This window comes from Artemia sp. Qi Xiang Cuo, chromosome 3, assembly GCF_049724085.1.
Source record: "Artemia sp. Qi Xiang Cuo chromosome 3, ASM4972408v1, whole genome shotgun sequence".
Classification (NCBI taxonomy): domain Eukaryota; kingdom Metazoa; phylum Arthropoda; class Branchiopoda; order Anostraca; family Artemiidae; genus Artemia; species Artemia sp. Qi Xiang Cuo.
In genome coordinates, this window is record NC_142796.1 from 10,160,042 (window position 1) to 10,178,975 (window position 18,934).

Below are 18,934 nucleotides of genomic sequence, written 5' to 3' on the forward strand. Positions count from 1 at the left end.
TCTCATAATTTTGATTGGATGTGTTTGGCAAAAAGATGGGCGTGGGGGGGGGGGCTAGTTGCCCTCCAATCACTTTCAACTATTAAAAAGGGCACTAGCCTTTTGAATTTCCAATTGAATGAGCCTGTTTTGAAGTTTCTACAACAACACCTTCTATAAAAACCTTATATACCCCCAGGGCGTAACCTAAAACCCTTGCCCTGAGGGTTGTGGGGGACTGTCCTCCTCAAAAACATATTTTCTATCTGGAAATCAACTACGCTGAACAAAATGGCTATCTCAAAATTTTGATTGGATGTGTTTGGCAAAAAGATGGGCGTGGGGGGGGGGCTAGTTGCCCTCCAATCACTTTCAACTATTAAAAAGGGTACTAGCCCTTTCAATTTCCAATCGAATGAGCCTTTTTTGAAGTTTCTACAACAACGCCTTATATAAAAACCTTAGATACCCCCAGGGTATTACTTAAGACCCTTGCCCTGAAGGCTTTGGGAGACTTTCCTCTTCAAAAACATAGTTTCTATCGGAAGATCAACTATGCTGAATAAAATGGCTATCTAAAAATTTTGATGGGATGTAGTGGGGGAACTGACGGGTGTGGGGGGGGGGGCTAGTTGCCTTCCAATCACTTTCGACTACTAAAAAGGGCACTAGCCATTTCAATTTTCAATACAATGAGCCTTTTTCAAAGTTTCTACAACGACTCCTTCAATAAAAAAGTGCCCAGGTATGGTGGAAAAAAAACAACACATTGTGCATACATCATTCTTTACTTAGGCAGCGCTAGCGCGCTGCCTATGATTCTACGGCAATGCCGTCTATAAAAACCTTATATGCCCCCATGGCATAACTTAAAACCCTTGCCCTGAGGGTTGTGGGGGAGTGTCCTCCTCAAAAACATATTTTCTATCTGGAAATCAACTATGCTGAACAAAATGGCTATCTCATAATTTTGATTGGATGTGTTTGGCAAAAAGATGGGCGTGGGGGGGGGGGCTAGTTGCCCCCCAATCACTTTCAACTATTAAAAAGGGCACTAGCCTTTTGAATTTTCAATTGAATGAGCCTGTTTTGAAGTTTCTACAACAACACCTTCCATAAAAACCTTATATACCCCCAGGGCGTAACTTAAAACCCTTGCCCTGAGGGTCGTGGGAGAGTTTCCACCTCAAAAATTTATTTTCTATCTGGAAATCAACTACGCTGAACAAATTGGTTATCTTATTATTTTGATTGGATGTGTTTGAAGGAATGATGGGCGTTAGGGTGGCTGGTTGCCCTCCAATCATTTTCAACTATTAAAAAGGGCACTAGAACTCTCGATTTCCAATCAAATGAGCCCGCTTTGAAGTTTCTACAACGACCCTTTCCATATGAAGTGCCTCTGAGAAAAAAAGTAATAAATAAATAATAAAAAATTGGAGCCATATGGCCTTTACTATAGGCAACGCTACAGCATTGCCTCTGATTTAAAAGTGGTCTGATAAATGGATGATCAACTTCAATGCATTGAAAACAAAGGAGCTTCTTATTACCCAATCAAAATGTGCTATGTGAACAGCCAAGTTTTATTTTCAAAAAAGAAACTATAAAGAGAGTTGACACGCATTGTCTACTGGGGATTCATTTCTCCACCAATCTCTCTTGGAATAACCACATTGATAGGGTGAGAACCTCCTGTACACGAAAGCTGGGAGTTACTCTTCACCTCAAAAACCTTCTTCCATCCACCTTGATTATCCCACTCTACAAGTTCTGCATCTGACCAACAGCTTAACATGGATGCCTACTATATGCAGGTGCTCCAAAAACAATGTTGGTGCCACACCAGAATATCCAGAATAGTGTAATTAGGGTGGGATGCACCTCTACACATGACTTGCTCAAGCATCTAAGTGAAAGGTTTGACAGTATTGATGGATGTTTTCTACAAATACATGGATACACCAAGAACCAAGTACTTGAAGAAAAGTTCCATCCAGCATTGCACTTCTATCTGGAATGATCTTCTTGGGGATATTATTCCTGCAAATCCCTCTGTTGACTCCTAAAGAGGATAACATTTAAAACCTTGATGTTTTGAAACTATGTAAATGAGTAGTGGCATATCAGATACCTTTATGAACCTGGTGCCGTGAATATAGGGATAAAAAACGAAAATGAAATAGAGATTGGCAATGCAAGTTTGGACTATGGAAAAAGTAGCGCCATGCATTACCTTTTCCTCCTATAATGCCAGGAAATAGGCAATAAATATGAGCTAGCTTTTTTCAAATTGGCATTATTTGACATATGAACCAATTGCTTATGAGAAATAATTTTAAAACATAAAGCAATCCAAATGAATCAGCAAACCAATGGGTAGGCTTACATTCTAGGACATAAATTAGACAGAGAAAAATAACATATGATCCACCATTCAATGGTTTTTAGAGACAAATAATGAACAATGTAGCAATGGCATCTCTGATAAGGCAAGATATAGCCCCGGCTATGTACAAGAGTTTGTTGATTTTATTGGCTTGAATTATCTATTTAGCTTACATTTTGGTAATCTTTGCACAAGATTCAGTAACTCCAAAGTTTAATAGCTCTTCAAGAAAACACAATAGCAGTAAAATAACAGTATGGGGTAATGAAGGTTGTGTTGTAATTAATTTTTCTCCAGGCACCACCAACACTAGGAACAGCTCTGTCTAGGTCAATCTGCTACACTTCTAGAAATCCCACAACACAATTAGATCAATATATTTTCATTTTGCAAAATATTTGCTTTATCTGTCTCCATGGTACATGAATATACAAGTCACCTGCCTTATTCAAAGTTTTGAGATCCTGGCAATGCTGTTGCTAGATGGAGAGTAAAGAAAAATAAAGCTGACCTACTGATTCAGTAATTTTGTTTGCATTTTACTGTCATTTCATATTTTTGAGTCCCTTTTTTGTTTTCTTTGTACATTTAGTTATTGTAGTTTCTTTCTTTTCTCATTTGTGTCTTGTTTTGTATTAATTTGACGAGTTTTTCATTGAATAGACATAAATACCATGTAGCCATATTACTGAAATACACAATAGTAAAAATTCTAAATGTAGGCTACTGATGATCAGCAGTGGAGTCTAATCAGAGACAAACCTAGGCTTGAGCCAAACCTTGCAAAATACCCAGTCTTGCACACTGGATCTTAAAGTTAGAGAAGCATAATTTACCATGGTCTAAAATGTACCCCAGAGAGGTGTTTTCAAGCTAATGGCTATCTCCCTCTTTCCTTGTTCTAAGGTTAGAAGATTGCATTGATAACATGTCAATAATCTAAATGTGGGCACACAATGTTTTAGCCTACCTCAATTTTGAGTTTTAGTCTCTTTTTTGTTGACTAGTTTTTGAAATATAATTTGTAGCCTATTATTCAGCAGGATTTTATTCAAATTTAAAGAACTGTTTCAGTTAGCTAAAATTCAAGAACAAAATTTCAAAAAGTGACAGTTAAAAAAACTGCCACTGATCAGCATCACCATGAGGTGTTTGATAATAAAATTGTTTGAGTTGAAATTTGCAGTTTTCAACATAATCTAGCTAGGATGAAAGTGACTAGATTACTTGATGCATTTTTTACACTCTTTCATAATTCAATAATTGCTTCTGGGGGAGGGGATCACATTTTGAGCCCTTGATAGGGCCCCAAAAGGTAAGACAGTCTATAGTGACCAAAAATTTTAACACAGTCTACTTAAAAAAAACTGTTTCATAAGAAAAATTGCCATTTGTAGCTGACTGAGGAATGGTAACTAGCTAATTATTTTCTTTGTCTTAATATCAAAATTTTATTTGTTAAACCCATCAAAATGATGTCAGATTTTAGGAGTTTCTGGCTTTTTCAAAAGATTTCTGTAACTTTTTTTTAAATAACACTTTACTATTCAAATTAATGCAAATAAAAATTACCATTCCAGAATCAACTAAAAAATGACAATTTTTTCTCTCTAGAAAGTTTCATTTTTTAGAAACATGATTTAATCTTTTGGTTGGTATGGGCTATTTTGAGCCATTTAAGGGCTGGAAATGTAATTCCCTCAAAAACAATTGTTGAATTATGAAATAACATAAAAAAAGGTATCAAGTGATGTGCCCATCTTCATTCTAGCTAAATTGTGTTGAAAACTGTAAATTTACTAGGCTAGCCTACATTTTAAGCAATTTCAATGATTTTTCCTTAAAGTTCAGAAGGCTAATCAATTTAGGCTCCAAATCTTTGAAATCCATAAATCAGATTTGAGCAAAGGTATAAGGCTCAATAAACTTGGTAAAATTCTACTTTAAGTACTTTAGGCTATCTTGGAAAGAGGTTAGGTTAGGAAAATGAAACTTTCAGGGATGGGTCTACAGGCTAAAGTATGTCCTGGGAAGATATTTTGAAGTACCTACCTCTACTCCTTCTCTCTCTAAAGGGTTCTGAAATTTGCCTACATGACAGGTCTAGGTAAATAACTAGGTGGCACTATAAATTAGCTAAGATGAAAGTGAAAATGTCACTTAATGCCTTTTTTATGCTCTTTTGTAATTCAATCATTGCTTCTGGGGCTGGTTGCATCTTGAGCCCTTAAAAGGGCCCCAAAGGTATTTCGTTTTTGTAAACACACAAAGAAGTTATCAACACTAGTTAAGTTATTGAAAAGTGGTTAAAAACATATCACTAGTTTATAAATAAGTTATTCAAGAGTAATATATTCCAAAAATACTTATTTATAATAATTCAAACCTCATTTATTAGGCAACTCAAATATTTACCTTAAAATTACCTTAAATCGCACTTGCTAGCGATAGGACGAATCCTGTGTCCGCCAGCTTCAGTGATGATAGTTAATCATCATTTGTGGCGTCCCAAATGGTGCACCACGGTTTGTTGAGCCACTCCCTATCCACTGATGACTTGAACGCATCCACGCTGGTAGAGGCTACTGTTTTTTCACTAAGGGAGTTCCACAAGCTGACAACTCTATTTGAGAAGAACTTGTTCCTTAGTCTGGTGTTGGCTCGTTTTCGGAATTGCTTTTGAGAATGACTACGAGTTCTGTTTGAATTGTCCGGTTGGAAAAGGCCAGGAATGGTATCCTCAGCATTTAGGAGCTTGTATGCTGTTATCACATCGCCTCGTTTGCGACGATATGTTAGAGATGGTATTCTAAGCTTACGGAGACGGGATGGATAAGGGACATCATAGAGGTCTCTAATACATTTCATTGCACTCCTCTGAACTGATTCTAGAGCTGCTTGGTCTGTCTTATTGATTGAGCATGCGTTATACATTCCAAACTATAGCCTTGGTCGAACTAGACTCTTGTGTAGCTTGGTCATAACAGTTGGAGATCTGCTAGTGAACGTTCTTTTGATTAAGCCAAGAGTCTGATTAGCCTTCGCAATAGTCGCTTGTGCATGAATACGAAATTTCAATTCGTCGTCTACCAGGACACCAAGATCTCTCTCCACGTGGCTGCTGAAAATGCCATTTTAGTACCCATCCCTACAATCCAAACGGTACTGAATTTGCGGGTTTTTCCACCCAAGGTGGATAGTATTGCATTTCGATGCATGGAATTCAAGCCTCCAAATATTTGTCCAGTGAGTGAATGTATTGAGGTCCAGTTGGATCGACTTAATATTCTCCGCTGGGTCTTCACGACCGATAAGTTTCGAGTCATCAGCGTAGAGGCTTACTTTGTTATTTAGGATTTTTGGCACGTCATTTATATATATATATTAAATAAAGTTTGGTCGTTAACAGTTTGGTCGGACCCAAAACCGTGCCCTGGGGGACACCACCTCCAACAGCGGCCACCTCGGAGAAAAATATAAATCATTTTCCTACTGTTTCAAGTTTTACAAATGCTGTTGACAAAAATAGTGCTGAATTTTGCAATCCAAAACTTTGCTGTTGACAATTCAGGGTATTTATTGGCCCCTGAGGGGGGTGGGGGTGTGGAAACTTCATGGTAACTTTGCAGTGGGTCATATAATTTAGCAAGGATGAAAGTGAAAGCATCATTTGATGTTTTTTTTGCTCATTCATAATTCATATAAAATACCTTCAGGGCCAATTTAAGGGCTCGAGATGCAATTAGCCCCAGAAGTGATAATTGAATTATGAAAGAGCATAAGAAAAGGCATGCAATGACATTTTCACTTTCATCTTGGCAACATTATAGTTCCACCTAGAAATTTACCCAGGTCTATAGCCTAGCTATTGAAATTGAGAAAACAACATTTTAGCTTAATTTTCAGTTATTAATTTCTTTTTCTCTGGCTTTAGGCTAGTTCTTAAGATGCAAGTTCTGTTATTTGAGTAAAATTTTAAGCTATATCAATGTTTTTCTGTTTGTTTTTTTATTTATTTAGGAAATGTATTTGCATATCTTTAAAACCTTATAAATTGGAATAGAGCAAACTTGTGAGGCTGAAAACAATTTTGTTATACTTCATTTAAGCAGAAAATCTATTTTGCAAGGTTTCACTTATACAACATGGATTTTCAAAGGTCAGGACTTTCTAGAGGGAGGAGTGGAGGTAGGTAGCCTACTTCCAAAATACCTTCCCAGGGCATAGGCCTAAGCTACTTCAGCCTGTAGACCCATCCCTGAAAGTTTCATTTTCCTAACCTAATTGGTAAATTTGCAGGTGGCATAACAATTTAGTTAGGGTAAGACACCCAGTAGTCGGCCACCTGCCTATTCTCGGACAGAATCTTTGATAGGAATGAATCATCATCCTATTCACGGACAAAAGTCTCCAATTCCTATCACCTGTGATGCATTAATCCTTTTAAAACTTTTTAACATTTAAACTACTCTAATTACTGTATTATAACACCTAAACACTTAATTTTTTTACAGTTAAAATCCTGTTTCTTTTGTTAACAAGTAGTTACTAATTCAAATAGTTTCAATCATACATTGCTTTCTATTTTTAAATTTACTAAGAAGTGTCAAATCTTCCTATAGATGGACATATAGGAATCGCTCACGTATATAGTTATTACGCAATATTGCTTTGGTCCGTTCATTCATTTCTTGTTATTGGCTTTCGTCAACCTTCATGAGACGGGTTTTCGTCCGCTTGTTGCTAGGCCTATAGGCAGAACCTGCTAATTCATGATTTGGCAAATTCATGATTCATGATGGCAAACAAAATATTAAATTGTAAAAGGTTTATTAATATAAGAAATTTGTTATGTAAATTTGATTTTCAGATAAGATAATAATTCAGATTGGAATTATTGAGAAAAGTTATTATACTTGTTATGCAATGTGTGCATGTGCGGATCACGGATTTTTTTTTTTTGGGGGGGGGGCCAAATAGTTGGAATATATAGAAAAAAATTACGGAGCGCAACGTAGGTTGATCAGATAAATTTGCATCAGGAGTAAGTTTAATTAACGCAAACTTGAGTTAATTAAGTAAATTATGCTCTTTAATGCTCTTTTTTATGCTCTTTAAGAATTTAGTAATCATTTTTGTTGGAAATGAATTTTAGCCCCCACCCCTATATAGACCAATTCAGGGTATATATTTGCACATTAGGAAGTTTAAAATCCCCCCCCCCCCCGAATGGGCCAATATATAACCCGAATTGGTTTATATAGGGGTTGGGGCTAAAATTCATTACCAACAAAATGGGTAAATATATACCAAATCATATTATTAAGTTAGGAATAAAGTGCATACACCATTCGATGCCTTTTTTTATGCTTATTACAAACATAATAATCATTTCTATAGGAAATGAATTTCAGCCCCCCCCCCCTATATATGCCAATTCAGGGCATACATTTCTACATAAGGGGGGGGGAATTTTGTTTCTGATGTAAATCGGAGGTAAGTTTAAACGTAAGTTTAAGATAAAAATTCAGATTTAAATTATTGAGAAAAGTGATTTTCCTTGTTATTCAATGGAGACAGGTGCGGATCAAGGATTTAGTTTTTTTTTGGGGGGGGGGGAAGAATAGGTGGATCCAATAAAAAATTTAGGGGGCGCAAAATAGGTTGATCCGATAAACTTGCGTCAGGAGTAAGTTTAATTAACGCAAACTTGAGTAAATTAAATAAATTACACTACTTTAGGCTACACTAGGGGGGCGTGCACCCCTTCGCCCCCTCCCCGCTGGTTCTGCCGCTGAATGAGTGGAACTGGTATTCCCCTGTACAATGTTTTCAACTATGCAATAGTCCAATGGTTCAATTTTCACATTGATCTGACACTATTTTTGATGTGTTTTAGACTTTTTTTAGAAATCATCATAACCTTTTTTTTTGGAATAAATTTTTACTTTTAAAACGAACCAAAATAATAGTTACCATTCCTGAATCAATGTCCCATGGCAACTTTTTCTTAATAGTAATTTTTTTCAAAATGTTTTTAACTTTTGGTTACTATGGGCTGTTGTTTGTTCTTTACTAGGTTACACCTACCTCTGCAACCATGACAGTGGTGGATCCAGAGGGGGGGAGGGGGTTCATCCCCTAGTCAGTACCTCACTCTTTAAGCCAAAGATTTTTTAGTACTTTCATAAGAGCTATTTATTCTAAATAACGGCCTTTGTGATTAAGGGGTCATTTTTAAAGAACTGGAACAAAATTCGAACTTTAGCTTAAAGAGCGAGGTATTGACTAGTAGGCGAGCCCCCTAATATATATATTAAAAATATATGAATGTAAAAGTTCGTTAAGTAAGTTAATTCGTAAGTTACGTATCTTTATTACTAATGAAAACGTTCGTAAATAAAATTAAATAAGTTTCGAGAAAGCCATTTAACCAAATAAAAGTAAAATTAATATGCAAATTTCGTTTTAGTTCTTCATATACGGTGACCCAAAATGAAAACCTGGATCAATGCAAAAATTTTCAAAAATTAAATAAAAAAACAAGTTTTTTAACTGAAAGTAAGGAACAACGTTAAAACTTAAACAGAAATTATTCCGTATATGAAAGGGGCTGTCCCCTGCTCAACGCCTTGTTCTTTACGCTAAAGTTTGATTTTCTCATAACTCTTATTTTTGTTAAACAATAAACAATTTGTTAATCCCCCTCCTCGTCAGCAGCTTCACCCAAAATATGCTTGTTTTGCTTTGGCATTCTTCAAGACAAATATTGAACTTTCTACCGTGAAAAGGCGCCTTTTATTATTTCTTCGCGTTCAATCTTGTATATATGTGACTGAAATATAGCCCCTTATAGTAAAGAACACTCCATAATCCTTCATCCTGATGTCTTAATTTAGCTTAAATTCATTTTTATTATCGGAATTCAATCAAAATTAAGTGCACATGCCCCATCAATATTGGTCAAACATGTCACTTCAATACCTGACAAGTCTCACATTAATTTTTCTAAACGGCAAAAATAAAGAAAAAAAGGAATCGATATGCGACTTCTCAAACGAAAACAGCTGTCAACAGCAATTAAGAAATCATTTCTGGTTTCAAATGATTTGCATAACCCACTTTCCGAATTTTGTACCGCAACAAATGGCCATCTTTGAAAGTATTAGACTATTAAAGTTTTTGAGGATTCTATGGAGGTGCATAGTCTTGTCAACTTGCAGTAATACATTGGTACTGGTGCATTATGTTGGAACTGCTAAAGAAATCAATTTTGGCTCATGCTAATGAAATGAAATAAAATAGGATGAATATGCGATAATTTGTTAACAAATTTGGGCTATATATTTCGGCTCAACGGAATTGTTGTTGTTATTTTAATGACAAAAGATATCATTTTAATAGCGGGGAACTCTATTTTAATAACAAAGTACTGTATTCTGGTCGGCATGAGAAACTGTGGCCGAGGGATACGTGTTTAGGTAGCTCCCCGTACAAAACTGGTTTTCTTTCTGGTTTTTTCTGGGAGGATGGGGGTTAAACAACAAAAACTAAAACTCTTTTTTTTGAAAATAATTTTTAAGTTTTTTCCGCAATATCAGAAATAAGTGTTTCCAGCTATGGGTTCAAATCCCGGGCTGTGGCTCTGGATCTAAAACCTATTTTGTAAAAGGCTTGATTTACTACGCAGATGCAAGCCCTACTTGAGCCTGAAAACGAAGCTAAAACCAATTTTGGCTCCCAAATTTTCGGAACGAAATTCCATTTTTTTTCCCCGGAAGATTCCCCGAATCTTCAAGACTATTTCCCGAAAACTCCCCAAATTTTTAAGACTTGTCCCAAAAGTTAAATTTTTAAGAGTGGAAGCCCTGTACAGTATACCTGCATGATGCGAAAACACCAAAATTTGTTTACCTACATTTTTTTTATATTTTTACAAGTCAGACAAACATTTAGTTTTTGGGAGGGGGGGTGTTCAAATCCCCCCCTCCCCTGGGTACAGCCGTGTCCAAGGAAAAAGATTTGCTCTTGTACAAGAACAACAGTAACGAGAAATCTGTCCAATAGGCTCTTTGCAAGAGACCACAGTATATAAAACATTGCACAGCTGTAGTTTCTCATTGAGTTACAATCTTTAAACGATTGGTTTTTGGGGTTTAAGGGGGGGGAGGTACCTACGGGAGTTTATTTATTTAAACAAAGTTTTTTATTGTTTTAAAAAATAAAGTTTTGTAACAGATTCAAAATTTAGCGTAAAGAGCGAGGCATTGAGGAAGGGACAGCCTGTTTCATATACAGATTAATTTCTGGTCGTTTTAAGTTTTAATGTTGCTCCTTACTTTCAGTTAAATTTTTTTTATTTAATTTCTGAACGTTTTTGAATTATTGCAGCTTAGATTTTGGCTCACCGTACATGAATAATTAAAACAAAATTTGCATATTAATTTTACTTTTTTGGCTAAATGGCTTTCTCGAAATTTTGTTCTGACGTAACTTACGAATTAACTTACGTAACGAACTTCTATATTCGTATGTTTTATTACGTATATTAGGGAGTTTGCCCCCTAGTCGATACCTTGCTCTTTACGCTACAATTCGAGTTTTGTTCGAATCACAAACCCCTGAATCACAAAAGCCGGTTAATTAGAATAGAGAGCTCTTTTGAAACTACTAAAAAAAGACTCTAGTGAAAAGGACGAGGTATTGAATAGGGGGCGAACCCCCTCATATACGTAATAATTTCTGTTTGTTTTGAGTTTTAATGTTGCTCCTTACTTTCAGTTTAAAAAACTATTTTTTTTTATTTAATTTCTGATCGTTTTTTAAATAATCCGGCGCTCCCTTCATAGAAATGTCCCTTCCCCCCAGGAAACATCCTCCATGGACGACTCCGCCCCCGTAACCCTTTCCACCCACCCACCCCCCCCCCCCATCAGAAAAGAATCCCTCCTGAAAGCACAAAAATTCAGCTTAAAACTTCCATAATGCATACCCTACTGTGACATCTTCCACGGAAATTAATTTTTAAACCCTCTCTCTTAAATAAAGCTTTTATATGCGCCTAATTTGACAAAATTCTATTCTGTCTTCAAACTTCAAATAAAGTATCATCACCCTTTCCTTATCAGACGTTTAAAATTATCAAAACATCAACGATACCATGATCTCCACTTAACATCTGGGATAGCTCCAGGAAAGCGTATCTGTATTCGGTCGTTAATTTTAAATTACATAGTTACACAAATAGTTTTTTTAATCTTTAATATAAGTAATATGTTAAACATAAGTAATATAAATGGACGCAAACTTGTCAGTACGTGAACTTAATGAAAGAGTCTTATGTGACCAGTTAGAATTTTCTGTGACCCTTCATGATTTTACAGGACTATATTGGAAAGCAGGAGGCATGATAGGCGAGCAATTAGACTCTGTATGCTTTAGTACAAAAAGGTACATAAAAATACTACGGTTCCAGGTCTTGCGTCTAAAAATAAACAAACACGTACACTATTTATATGTTATAGCGCCAATGTTAAGTTCTTGATCTAATTAGAACAGTTTTCGCTGACTAATAATAATGAAATATCACAAAGACGATGAAAATATTTTAGAAACAATATGGGCTATGTATTTGCACATTAGGGGGGGGGGTTAGTAGTTCGGGGGTGCATGCAAATTGTGTTAGGTAAAACTATTCTGTATATTATGAACTAACAATTTTTTTTTGAATTTACCTTTTCCTAATAATTCACCCCCACCCCCCTAATTTTCAACTATGTTTCCAAAATTATACGTGTACATATATTCGTGCACCTTCATTTTTAAAAGTCTCCGCTTGCATTAAAATAAGACCGACAACGTCACAGTTCGTACCGGGATCTTAAAAGCTTATAGATACCCTACAATCAAAAACCGGAAATTCACATTACTCTAGTTTTTTAAGTTTTACAAATATGTAATTTTATATACCATTTGAATTTTATTGCAAATATATGAAATGATCGTCAAGCTCTTTTTCATTTATTGACAAATTTCAATGTAACAAAAAGTGAACTGCACAGTTAAATTTTTTTTGGGAGGGGGCAGGGAAATCTGTGTTTCTGCCTTTTCTGAATTTTTGTGCCCGTAGATTTCAAAAATATTTTCCCCCCAAGCATTCCCCCTTCCAATATTTTTTGCCACCACTCTCCCCGCGCAGACTGAAAAATTCTTAATTTGGCATTTTCAATGAGAATAGTATTTACTTGCTATTTTTATTAAAGTTTTCGTGACTTTGATCTATACTTTTATGAATTGGGGGCCCTATTTTCTTCTCGAACGGAGCACAATAACTATACACCTTTCAACACGGTCCTTGGAACTTGGCGATCACCACCGGTATAAACTAGATCTTCTCACATACGTACTTAGTGTTTATTTATTATTTAACGTCTTTAAAAGATTGTCTTACCGCACCGATACTCGGTGTGGGATCAGTAGTGGCATTGGTGTTCAAAATGAGTGTGCTCTTTTCCATGATCAATTTAAAAAAAACGAAGTTTTCTCAAGGGAAGTTCAGAGCGACGTTGAAGGTTAAAACGAACACAAATTAGTACTTCGTAGATTATCTAACATATCAATAAAGCTAGTACAAATAATCCAACTAATTATGTTTCCTTATACTTTTAGGCTTATACAAAACTAGCGCTTTACTGAAAAAGCAAAATAATATAGGAGTTTTGGTACAGTAAGAGCAAAACAATTAAGGACGCGTTTTACAGAATACAAATATTATCAATCCCTTTTCGGATCAATCCCTTTTAAGATAAAGTAACAATCCAGATAAATATTTTTCTTTATTATTTTTTACGTTTAATTTAGTATTAACTCTGCACCATGGCTGAGTTCAATGAATGGCTCTCGTTGTGGTTCTGAAAAGGACATAAACTTAATCTGTAATCAAGTTGAAGTAAAGCAATCTTGATAGTATTAGGTCTGATGTAAGACTATGAAATGCCTTATCGATTCGTTTAGTATTGTTATACTACATACTCACTTTTAATTCTTAAATCAATAATCATGTTTTTTATATTTGACTTTTGTGTTTTCAGTAAAGCCCTAGTTTTGTATAATCCTAAAAGTATAGAGAAACATAATAAGTTGGTTTATTTGTACTAGTTTTATTGATATATGTTAGATAGGCGGTAAAAGTAATAATTTTTGTTTATTTTAAGTTCCAACTTTGCTCTTTACTTCCTTTAGAAAAACTTTGTTTTTTTTAAATAAATTTTCTTAAGAATACACTTTACTTGACGTTCAAGTAGCGCATCAAGTAGACCCCGAAGCCGTGCCAAAAATCGGCGGCGCGCCACCGAAAAAAACGGCGGCGCGCCACCGAGCTTGCATCAGCGCGCTGACGCCGCCACTGATTCTATCGGCGGCGGCGTCACTAATACGCCGCCCTTTTTTCTCTTTTTTGGTTATCGATATCGACCTCCGGGCTTCAACCTTCATCCCGGCGAATCTGTTTCTTAAAAATAAATACTGTCTTACTGTCATCTTGGGCTCGCCATGTATATCGGTTCATAGGAAGAAGAAGAAGAAATTTTTCTTGAAACAAAAATTCTACCTTCCACTTTAAAATTCTGTTCATTTTTTTTCTGATTTTTTAGATGAAAAGAGGTAGGTAAAAGAGCAATAGGCAATTCTGGATGTTGTCATAGGCAGCGCAATCGAGCTGTCTAAGTAAAGAACAATGTTGGCACAATGTATTATTTTTTTTTTCCATACCAGGGCAATTCGTATCGAAGGAGTTGTCGTAGAAACTTCAAAAAGGGCTCATTCGATTGGAAAAACTAGTGCCCTTTTTAATAGTCGAAAGTGATTGGAAGGCAGCTAACATCCCTTCCACGCCCACCCTTTCCCCAAACACATCCAATCAAAATTTTAAGATAGCCATTTTGTTCAGAGTAACTGATTTCCACAGAGAAAATATGTTTTTTGAGGAGGTTACTCCCCCACAACCCTTAGGGCAAGAGTTTTGTATTTATGCCCTGGAGGTATATAAGAACGATGTTGGCACAATGTATTATTTATTATTTTTTCCTTTAGAACAGGGCATTTCATATCGAAGAAGTTGTCGTAGAAACTTTGAAAAGGGCTCATTCAATTAGAGATTGGATTGGCTTGTGCCTTTTTTAATAGTCAAAAATGATTGGAAAGCAACTAACACTCCTGCCACGCCCACCATTTCCCGAAACACGTACAATAAAAATTTTGAGATAGCCATTTTGTTTAACGTAGTTAAAAATTCTGGAAATTAGGTCTTAGAGGATGACAACCACCCTCACAGCCCTTAGGGTAAGGGTTGTAATTTATGCAACCCAGGGAAGGTAGTACCCAGGGGGGGGACCCCCCCCCCAAAAAAAAATAAAATAATAATGGTCAGACTTGTAAATTATGCGGTGCCCGCATAATGCGTAAGTACCCAATTATGTTTTTTTTTAACCCACCTCCCCCCAGAAAAAACAGAAATTACATCCCTTATGGAAGTTTCCCCACAAAAAACCGGTCCCCTAGTACAAATTTGCTCCCGTAGAAAATTTCCCATTACTCGGTTATTAAAATCAAGTTCCCCGCTATTAAAATGATATTTTTTGTCATTAAAATGACAACAACAATTCCGTTGAGCCGAAATATATAGCCCAAATTTGTTTAAAAACTATTGCATATTCATCCTATTTTATTTTATTTCATTAGCATGAACCAAACTTGATTTCTTTAGCAGTGCCCACATAATGCACCAGTACCAATGTTTCTACAAGTTGACAAGACTATGCCTCTCTCCAAAGAATCCTCAAAATCTTTAATAATACTTTCAAAGATGGCCATTTGATGCTGTAGAAACTTCGGAAAGTGGGTTATGCAAATCATTTGAAACCAGAAAGGATTTCTTAATTGCTTTTGACAGCTGTTTCCGTTTGAGAAGTCGGATATTGATTCCTTTTTTTCTTTATTTTTGCCGTTTAGAAAAATTGATGTGAGACTTGTCAGGTATTGAAGTGACATGTTTGACCAATATTGATGGGGCATGTGCACTTAATTTTGATTGAATTCCGATAATAAAAATGAATTTAAGCTAAATTAAGACATCAGGACAAAGGATTATGAAGTGTTCTTTTCTATAAGGGGCTATATTTCAGTCACGTATATACAAGATTGAAAGCAAAGAAATAATAAAAGGCGCCTTTTCTCAGTAGAAAGCTCAATATTTGTCTTGAAGAATGCCAAAGCAAAACAAACATATTTTGGGTGAAGCTGCTGACGAGGAGGGGGATTAACAAATTGTTTATTGTTTAACAAAAATAAGAGTTATGAGAAAATCAAACTTTAGCGTAAAGAACAAGGCGTTGAGGAGGGGACAGCCCCTTTCATATAGGGAATTATTTCTGTTTAAGTTTTAACGTTGTTCCTTACTTTCAGTCAAAAAAACTTGTTTTTTTATTTAATTTTTGAACATTTTTGCATTGATCCAGGTTTTGATTTTGGGTCACCGTATATGAATAACTACAACGAAATTTGCATATTAATTTTACTTTTATTTGGTTAAATGGCTTTCTCGAAACTTATTTAATTTTATTTACGAACGTTTTTATTAGTAATAAAGATAGGTAGCTTACAAATTAACTTACTTAACAAACTTCTACATTCATATATTTTTATTATGAACAATAGGGGGCTCGCCTACTAGTCAATACCTTGCTCTTTAAGCTAAAGTTCGAATTTTGTTCCAGTTCTTTAAAAACGACCCCTTAATCACAAAGGCCGTTATTTAGAATAAATAGCTCTTATAAAAGTACTAAAAAATCTTTGGCTTAAAGAGTGAGGTACTGACTAGGGGATGAACCCCCTCCCCCCTCTGGATCCACCACTGTCCTGGTTGCAGAGGTAGATGTAACCTAGTAAAGAACAAACAACAGCCCATAGCAACCAAAAGTTAAAAACATTTTGAAAAAAAATTACTATTGAGAAAAAGTTGCCATGGGACATTGATTCAGGACTGGTAACTATTATAATGGTTTGTTTTAAAAGTAAAAGTTTATTCCAAGAAGAAGTTTATGGTGATTTCTAAAAAAAGCCTAAAACACATCAAAAATAGTGTCAGATCAATATGAAAAGTGTACTGTTGGAATCTTGCATAGTTGAAAACATTGTACTGGGGAATACCAGTTCCCCTCATTCAGTGGCAGATCGAGCGGGGAGGGGGAAAAGGGGCGCACGCCCCCCCCCTAGTGTAGTCTAAAGTAGTGTAATTTACTTAATTAACTCAAGTTTACGTTAATTAAACTTACTCCTCACGCAAGTTTATTGGATCAACCTATTTTGCGACCCCTAAATTTGTTTATTGGATCCACCTATTTTGCCCCCCCCCCCAAAAAAAACAAATCCTTGATCTGCACCTGTCCTCATTGAATGACAAGGAAAATCACTTTTCTCAATAATTCCAATCTGAATATTTATCTTAAACTTACCTCCGATTTACATCAGAAACAAAATTTGCCCCCCCCTTATGTAGAAATGTATACCCTGAATTGGCATACATAGGGGGTGCTGAAATTCATTTCCGATAGAAATGATTATTATATTTGTAATCAGCATAAAAAAAGGCATCAAATGGTGTATTCACTTTATTCCTAACTCAATAATATGATTTGGTATATATTTACCCATTTTTGTTGGAAATTAATTTTAGCCCCCACCCCTATATATACCAATTCAGGGTATATATTTGCATATTAGGGGGTGGGGGGAGTTGAAACTTACATCTCATTTACACACAAATAAAATCAACCCCACCCCCCTGATGTGCAAATATATACCCTGAATTGGTATATATAGGGGTGGGGGCTAAAATTCATTGCCAACAAAAATGATTGCTATATTCTTAAAGAGCATAATTTACTTAATTAACTCAAGTTTGCGTGAATTAAACTTACTCCTAATGCAAATTTATCAGATCAGCCTATTCTGCGCCCCTTAATTTTTTTTATTGGATCCACCTATTTCGCCCCCCCCACTCCCCCCAAAAAAATCCTTGATCAGCACATGCCCACATTGAATAACAAGGATAATCACTTTTCTCAATAATTCCAATCTAACAATTTAGCTAGGATGAAAGTGAAAATGTCATTTGATGTCTTTTTTTATGCTCTTTCATAATACAATAATCAATACTGTTGCAAATTGCATCTTTAGTCCTTAAAGGGGTTCCCGAAGGTATTTCATTTTTGTATCCACAAAAAGAAGTTACAACACTAGTTAAGTTATTGAAAATTGGTCAAAAAAATGTCACTAATTTATAGATAAGTTGTTCAAGAGTAATATATGCTAATGATGCTTTTTTAAAGCTCTTTCATAATTCATAAAAAATACCTTTGGGGCCCCTTTAAGGGCTCTAGATGCAATTTGCAACAGAATCAACTGTTACATTAAGAAAGAGCATAAAAAAGGCATCAAATGACATTTGTACTTTCATCCTAGCTACATTATTGTGCCACCTACAAATTTACCACCTAGGCTAATCCCTTTCCAAGATAGCTAAAAGCAGCTAAAGTAGAATTTTACCAAAAACTTTTTTTGAACCTGATTTGAATAATGGATGATTTCTCAAGGTTTCACTTTTATAAAACAAAGATTAGGCTATAAGAAGGTCATCAAACATCAGTGTCCTTTGCAGAGGGGGCAGTTACATGCTTCAAAATGTTTTCCCAGAGATCACTGAGGGTCTGGACCCATTCTAGAGAAATTCATTCACCTAACCAACCTATTTTCAACAATAGACAAGAGGCCATAACCTACAATTTGACCATAAGTGTTTACCAACAAAAATATTAGTTAAACTTCAAATACCTTTGAAAACCTTTTCAATAAGGTGTGCAACAGCTGTAGAGTACACTATTTCCTGCTTAGATGAGCCATCAAACAGGTAATCAAAAGTGAAAGCTTCACCAGAACCTTTAATCTGGACTTGCGGATGATCTTTGATGGTTTCAATACATTGGACACATCCCTCATCTAGCTCTTTTTGCAAAAATGGCCGGATTCTAAGAGCAACCCTTACAGGTATCGCTTTTTCTTTTTCCTCAGCCATTAACCATACAGGTATCGATAATTTACAGATATCACTTTTTCTTTTTGCTCTGCCATTAACAAACTCAAAATTTAAATTTATTCCGCTAAAATGTTCACATGTTTTATAAATGCTAAATCCCTATATTTTCTTTAAATCCCTAAACTGTTCATCCAGAGCGCGTTTAAAACTTGGACTTTGGTTAACTGTGTTCAAATCATAGAGATATTAAATATGAACCCTTTATTTTATTTATTTTACTTTTTTTTACCCTTTATTTTTATTTATTTTATAAACTCTTTAGCTGAACTACAGACGGCTTCAAATGTCTAATCGTCCACAGTCACAGCTACTCTCACTGTTTTACCCTCAAGCTCCAGTTGATCCTACTTAGCTACTGTCGCTTAGGGTTGCCACCAGTGACACTTTAGTGTCATTTTTGACACTATTTTTTTTGA

At 35.5% G+C, this 18,934-nt stretch overlaps 1 protein-coding gene across 1 annotated transcript in view; it reads right to left on the minus strand.

Moving 5' to 3' along the window:
- LOC148953747 (chromosome-associated kinesin KIF4-like) overlaps window positions 1-18,561 on the minus strand; it is a 78,108-nt gene extending 59,547 nt beyond the window's left edge. Inside the window, exon 1 of the mRNA XM_089085876.1 lies at window positions 18,257-18,561. Coding sequence (XP_088942002.1) covers window positions 18,257-18,497 — 241 coding nt within the window. The 5' untranslated portion in view covers window positions 18,498-18,561. The remainder of the gene's footprint in view (window positions 1-18,256) is intronic.
- Between the last annotated feature and the right edge of the window lie 373 nt (window positions 18,562-18,934).